This window comes from Falco punctatus, assembly GCF_963210335.1.
Source record: "Falco punctatus genome assembly, chromosome: 6".
Classification (NCBI taxonomy): domain Eukaryota; kingdom Metazoa; phylum Chordata; class Aves; order Falconiformes; family Falconidae; genus Falco; species Falco punctatus.
This window is the reverse complement of record NC_137585.1, coordinates 82,883,896-82,890,917: the sequence shown is the minus strand read 5'-3', so window position 1 is coordinate 82,890,917 and position 7,022 is coordinate 82,883,896. Positions and strand designations below refer to the sequence as shown.

At 49.5% G+C, this 7,022-nt stretch overlaps 1 protein-coding gene across 4 annotated transcripts in view; it reads left to right on the top strand.

Annotated features, from left to right (window-relative positions):
• Positions 1-4,530: 4,530 nt before the first annotated feature.
• The window catches only part of CADPS2 (calcium dependent secretion activator 2), a 327,139-nt gene continuing 324,647 nt past the window's right edge, over positions 4,531-7,022 (top strand). For all 4 annotated transcript variants that reach the window (XM_080393905.1, XM_080393904.1, XM_080393903.1 and 1 more), the window contains exon 1: positions 4,531-5,249. In XM_080393905.1, coding sequence (XP_080250031.1) covers positions 4,917-5,249 — 333 coding nt within the window. In that variant the 5' untranslated portion in view covers positions 4,531-4,916. The remainder of the gene's footprint in view (positions 5,250-7,022) is intronic.

Here is a 7,022-nt window from a genome sequence, read left to right as displayed (position 1 = left end):
CAGGGGCGTTAGAACTAGATGATCTTTAAGGTCCCTTCCAACCCAAACCAATATATGATTTATATGATATACATGAGTCCATGAAATAAAAGTCTTAGATGAGTTCAAAGCTGAGTTTTTCATCATTTTTACTGCTTCTTTTATGCACTAAATGCCAAACTTTATTGACAAAATCCTCATTTCATTGACATATAAAAAAGAACAGTCCAGTTCTTAACACTATTTTGTTAAAATAAATATGCTCTACAGACTAAATTATGCAAAAGAGAACATCAAGGCAGAAAAAAATTGCACTTGAATGAGTGCAACTGGAAGTAAATCTGTGCTGAGGTTGGACAAAGTGAAGGGAAAGTATAAATAAAATGGGTTTTGTTAGATTATCTTAATGAGAGCTAATGAATGACTTTTCATTGTTGTGGTTGGATTTTTTGAACTTACAGGTATTTGAATATAAACATTCTGCATTGACGTTTGTGTACTTAACTGGTTGAGCAGCATTTGAACAGAGGCATCTGAGGAATTCAGGGACAAATTCTGACTAATTCTTACAATGCCGATGCCACCAACATTTGATGGTAGCATTATCTGTAAAGTAGACAAAGGGTATTCAGGAAGGGTGGCTTTCAGACTCTGCAACAATATTTAAAATATAAAAGAAGATACTCTACTTTTAAATGCACCAGATGAAAAAATAGCACCAAGAACTAACAAAAGATCAGAACCAAAAACTCAAATAGTGTTAGATGAGAGCAGCTCTACAGAATGGAAATGCTCAATACCAGATAAAGGGTTGTGTTAAAAGTAGCTGCAGAAGGTAGGAGTGTTCATCCTAAACTGTTAGATATGCTGATGGATATTGTCAATTCATTTTATCGATGCAGTCAATTCCAAGTTGAGAACATTCTATTTTGAGCACGGTTGGACAGAAAATAAAATCTATGTCATTCTTGTTTTTATCTTTTTCCCCAAATAAGGGTATACACTGAGAAAAGACGAGGCCTGAAGGTAAGGTACAAGACTCTTAATACCTTGCTAGAGGTCCTTTGCATGCAGCTCTAGGGAAGACATTTTAAATGGATGTTTTAAGTGGTGGAAGAAAGCAAACAGCACTCCTATCTTCAGTAAAGGTAAGAAAAAAGAACTGTGGGCTAGTCAGCCTCACCTTGATCCCTGGGAAGCTGATGGAACAAATAATCCTGGAAACTATTTCCAAACATATTCAAAACAAGAAAATGACTGAGAGTACCCAGCATGGATCTATGGAGGAGAATCCTGCGTGATCAACCTGAAAGGCCGTTATGACCAAATGACTGGCTTGGTGTATGAGTGCAGAGCACTGGATGTCATCTATCTTGACTTCAGCCAGGTTTTCAACATTGTCTCCCATAATATCCTCGCAGACAAACTGAAGTGTAGTCCAGATAGGTGGGTAGTAAAGTGTTGTGCAATCTGACCAAACTGCCTGGCCCAGAGTGTTGTGATCAGCAGCACAGTGACCTGGAAGCCAGTCAGTGGTGGTGTACCTAGGGATTGATACTGGGACCAACGCCATTTAAACCTCTCCATTAATGACCTGGATGATGGGACAGAGCACACCCTCTGACAGTCTGCAGGCACCATAAACTTGGGAGGAGTGGTTGATACACCACAAGGTTGTGTGACTGTTCAGAGGGACCTCCACAAGCTGGAGAAAATGGCAAATGTGAATCTCAAGAAGTTCATCCAAGGGAATTGCGAAGTCCTACACCTGAAGATGAGAACTGCCATGCACCAGGACAGCTGGGGGCTGACTGACAGGAAAGCAGCTTTGCAGAAAGATTTAGGTCCTGGTGGACACCAAGCTGAACATGAGCCAGCACGGACTCTTGCAGCAGTGAAGGCTGACAGCCTCCTGGGCTGCATTAGGATAAGTGTCACCAACAGGTCGAGGGTGTGATCCTTCCCCTCTCTTCAGCGCTGGTGAGGCCACATTCAAAGTGCTGGGTCTGGTCCTGAGTTCCACAGTATAAGCGGGACACGGACATACTGGACCAAGCAAAAGGTCAGGGAGGTGATTAATGACTTGGAGCATGGGAGATATGTGGAGAGGCTGAGAGAGCTGGGATTCTTTGACCTGCACAAAAGAAGGCTCAGGGCAATCTTACCAATGTAGATAAATACCTTGACGGAGGGGAGTAAAGAACACAAAGCCAGACTCTTCTCAGTGGTACTCAGGGAAGGACAAGAAGTAATGGGCACAAAAGGAAATACAGGAAATTAATTCCATTTAAACATAAGAAAAAAATGTATTTTATTGTGAGAGTGGTCAAACACTGGCACAGGTTGCCCAGAGAGGTTGTGAAGTCTCCATCATTGCAAATATTCAAAACCTGACTGGACTCAGCCCTGGGCAACCTGCTCGAGGTGACCCTGCTCTGGGGGCTGGACTAGATGATCTCAGAAGATCCCTGCCAATCTCAGCAACTCTGTGATTCTGATACGAAGCATGAAGCAAAATAAGAGATATTTTCTCCTCAAATAAGTGCAGGCAGCTAGTTGAGCAAACATAATCTTTTCTATAAACAAGAGTTCAACCAGACTTTTTTCAGTGGTGCCCAGCAACAGGACAAGAGGCAACTGGCACAAACTGCAACACAAGAAGGTCCATCTGAACATGAGGAAGAACTTCTTTACCTTGAGGGTGGCAGAGCACTGGGACAGGCTGCCCAGAGAGGCTGTGGAGTCTCCTTCTCTGGAGACATTCAAAGCCCACCTGGACGTGTCTCTGTGCAACCTGCTCTGGGTGAAGCTGCTTTAGCAGGGGGTTGGACTGGATGATCTCCAGAGTTCCCTTCCAACCTGACCGTTCTGTGATTCTGTAAATTGTGTAATCTTATGTATGATAACACAATCACCCTGGCCTTAATGCAGTAGCTGTGAAATGACACTGCTGGACTGAGCTACTACATTTAAAAATGTTTGGGACCTGACTTCTGAAATCTCAGAGTTCATATCCCAGTTGGTACTTTGCACATATTTGGTGGCAAGTTTTTTATAGTTACTTTACTCTTATTTGCCATTAGGATAAGAACAATTTATTGCAAAAGGCACCCACAAATCTGAGTGCGTATTGTATTCCTCTCAGTGGAAAAGTGGTTTACAGTAACCAGTTCCATATCTTTTGTGGAACTACCTCTTATCTACTACAGGACTGGTGCTACTTGCAGTGATACACTGGGAACACAAGCACTGACGTGTGACTGGTGACGGTGGTACCCACGAACACGGGCCTTAGCAATTCCTGCACTAAGGAATTGTGGCCGGAGGTGTCCAATAGGTTGACATTCACGCTTTTCCCTGACTGCCTTTAAGCATTTCACAAATTTTGCCTACTGTTAGGAATCAATGTTAAGGACACCAGGCAGCCACATAAATACCCCCCCCCTGTTTCTAGACGACTGGTCCACTCAGCACCCAGGCTCCGAAGGAAGCCGGTGCGTTGGCCAGCGGGGCTCTCCCCCGCACTCTCCCCCTCCCCTGGCAGGGATCCAGAGGCAGCGCCCGCGCTCGGCACCGCCACACGTGTGCAGGAGGGAACGCGGAGAATTGAAAGTGGAAGCGAAAAATGCAAGCCCACCACTATTAGAAAATGTTCACATTTTCTAGCTTCTATCCTCCAAAAGGCCATTTAACCAAAAAAAAAGTTGCATTAATAGCTTGTAGAGTTTTCCAGCTCTTTTATGCATTCTGATAGTTTCTTCATAGGCAGAAGTTTTATCATTGTAGATGTTGAGAAACAATCTAGAAAGGCTGTACTGGAAAGAAATAAAACGCACTGGGACGTTTTACTCCTGTCTCTCAGCACGGCATGAGAAACATGATAGGAAAAATAATAAACAAAGCATAATAAAAATAATTTAAAAAAATAAACAAAAAAGATACAGCTGTGCGCGCAGGCCCTCCCTTACCAGGGGTTCAAAGCAGCACACAGGGACGCGGCCCCTCTGCGAGCCAGTCCGTCCCCGCCGCCGCTGTCCCCCCGACCCCCGGCCCGGCCCTCTGCGGGAGCTCCCGCACCCTCCCCGGCAGCGGCACCACCGTGCCCGGGTGTGCAAGGAGTGAGGGATGGACCCGTTGATCCACATGAAATCTGATGTGCCTGCCCACCCCCGGCAGGGCTGCCTTTCCCCTCAGGGGCCCCAGTCAGACTCTAGGAATCTAGCTTGCACACAGTAAAGCGGTTTTTATTTCATTTCAGAGCGTGACAGCGGCAGGCTCCCGCATGTTTCTCACAGCCGTGAGGGTGAAGATAACCAGGCTAACGTGAGCCTGGCTGGGTCCACAGGCAGCCCACAACAACGATGTCAGAGCGCTGCGAACTACCTATGTGTGACAGCGGGCTCCCGACAAACTATCCTGGGAAAGTCAGGCGGGCTTGAGCATCAGGTCGCTCCCCACCTGAGAGGCCCGGGGCCCGTGGCTTCTTTTTGAAGCCGTTTGAGATGCCCCTCGTTTTCCCCCACACTACATGGCAGCGGATGCCAGCGAGCCGTGCCGTGTGGGCGCTGTTCGGTGCCGAGCCGAGCCGAGCCGAGCCGAGCCGAGCCGAGCCGGGGTAGGCACGGCGCGGCACGGCACGGCGCGGCCCCGCCCATCCCGGCCCGGCCACCTGCTGGCCGCAGCCCCCGCCGGGGCAGGCGGAGGTGTTCGCCCGGCCCCGGCCCCGCCTCCGCCGGGAGCCGCTCGGAGCAATTCCCACGGCAACACAGGCTCGACCCCCTTCCCAAACCCCGCCTCCCCTCCCCGCCCCCCCGCTCCCGCCCGGCGGCCGCCGGCGCTCGGAAACAGTCGGTGTGTAAACTCGACGTGTCCGGGAAGGTGCGCGCCGCTGCCCGCCTCGCTCCGCGCCCGGCCGCGGGGCGCGCCCGCCGAGCGCGATGCTGGACCCTTCCTCCAGCGAGGAGGAGTCCGATGAGGTGCTCGAAGAGGAGCGGCGGGACGTGCTGGTGGCGGCGGGCGGCGGCTCGCCGCGCTCGCTGCCGCCGGCGCCGGCCCGGGACCCGCGGGGCAGGGAGGCCGGGGCGGCGCGGGCGGCGAGCCCCAGCCCCAGCCCCTCGGTGCTGAGCGAGGGCCGGGAAGAGCAGGAGCGCCTGCAGCGAGAGGAGCGGGAGAAGCGGCTCCGGCTGCAGCTCTACGTGTTCATCGCGAGGTGCATCGCGCACCCCTTCAACGCCAAGCAGCCCACGGACATGGCCCGCCGGCAGCAGAAGGTGAGCCCCCCCGCCCCCCCCGCTGCCGCCCGGCCGCGGCTCCCGCGCCCGCTGGGCCGTCCCGCCGTGGACTCAACAGGTTGAGCCGTGCGCGCCGCGGCGGGGGGGGGGCGGCGGTGTGGGCGGTGTGGGCGCGGGGCGCTGCCGCGCTGGGCCTCGGCGCGGCTCCGCCAGACCAGCCCGTGTGCCCGGGAATCCGTCGCCCGACAGGGGTGAAGTCTTGTCAAGTTTGCGGAGCTGCGCCTGAAGTCGCCGTGCGAAGGGGAGGGGGGCGCGGGGCGCGGGTGTGGGGGCGCTGGGGCCGCGCCGCGGCGGGAGGGAGAGTTCTGCTGCTCGGCCCTGCGGGAGGGAGGCAGGGATGGGGTTAAACCTCCCAGGGGTGCCTCCTGCGAGTCCTATTCTGACCATCTGTACCCAACTCCAGCCAATTAAGCCGTAGCACAGAGGTGAACGAAAAAAACGGTTTGTTTCATTAATTATTTTTCCGTACAGAGAAAAGCAATTAACATGCGTGTTTGTGATGAGAATGGGCTTCTAGCGAAGGCTTGACCAGAATTACTGTTTGCATCTTGTATATCAGAGACAAGCTCTTGAGAGCTGGCAGGTACGTGGCTAGTGTTTATGCTGTCACAGTGCTTGCTCTCTGTTACTTTTGAGCTGTTGAACAGGTAGAATGCTCAAGTTTTGAATCAAGGCACTGCGTTTCCAGATAACCACTTAAAAGCTGTTCTTCAAATGTTTGCTTAAAAAAGAAATATGTGTGTGTGTGTTTGTTTTTTTTTTAATATACTTTCAGTTTAGTAAAACAAACAAACCCAAACTAAAACAGAAAAGAAAAAAATACCACCACCACCCCAGACCTTTCCACATCACTTTCCAGAGGGATAGTGATAGGACACAAAAAAGAATCCAATCTCACTTGGCTTTTACAATCCATATCTCTAAGGGTTTGTAAAATCCAGCCGTAGATGTTTGCCTGCTATAGGTAATTTGTGCTTAGTAAATTCTCCGACAAGTTAACGCGGTGGTAATAATAAGATTATTTCTGGAAGAGCATTTTGTTTTTATCAAGTGTTAAGTGCTTAAACTGTGGAGCCTGTATAAAGCCATTTTGTAAGCAGGAAGCTGAAGAAAATCTGGCGAAATGAGAATTTTCACCACCCCACTGAGGAGTCCTCACCCCAAAACAGAGTCATCATAGAAATGATACTTTGAAGGGACATCTAGAGGTCATCTAAGTGTGACTTCCCACTGGACAAAGCCAAAGCTGACCTGATGTAGTGTTAACAGGGGAGATGAGATCCCACTGCCGGCCTGCATGACCTGCTCCAGTGGTGCATTGCCTGCCTCTGGATGAAATTTTCCTCCTCAGCTTCTAGGTAACAACTTGTGGCCGTCAACTGCAGAAGACAGTGAACATTTAGAAGTTCTCTCTGGTCTCAGTCACTAAGCATAGGAACTGGGTTTTAAAAATAGCTACAGTTAATTATTTTTATTAATAAGATCTATGAAAAGAGATTACTGATGTGCAGTGAATACAGAAATACAACGGTTGTGGATTTAAAATACGAGCAAGGAACAGTCTGACAGAATTTACTTGATACCTAAACTTAAATGTTACTCTGGCTGATTACTGTTTTTAAGTGAACTCTGACTTGTGGTTCAACTATTACATGTAGAAAGATTTTTTTCATTCTTAGGAATTTAGCTGCAGAACAAGGATGATTTGGTTTTTGCTCGTCAGGAATTAGTGTTTTTAAATAAGACAACAAA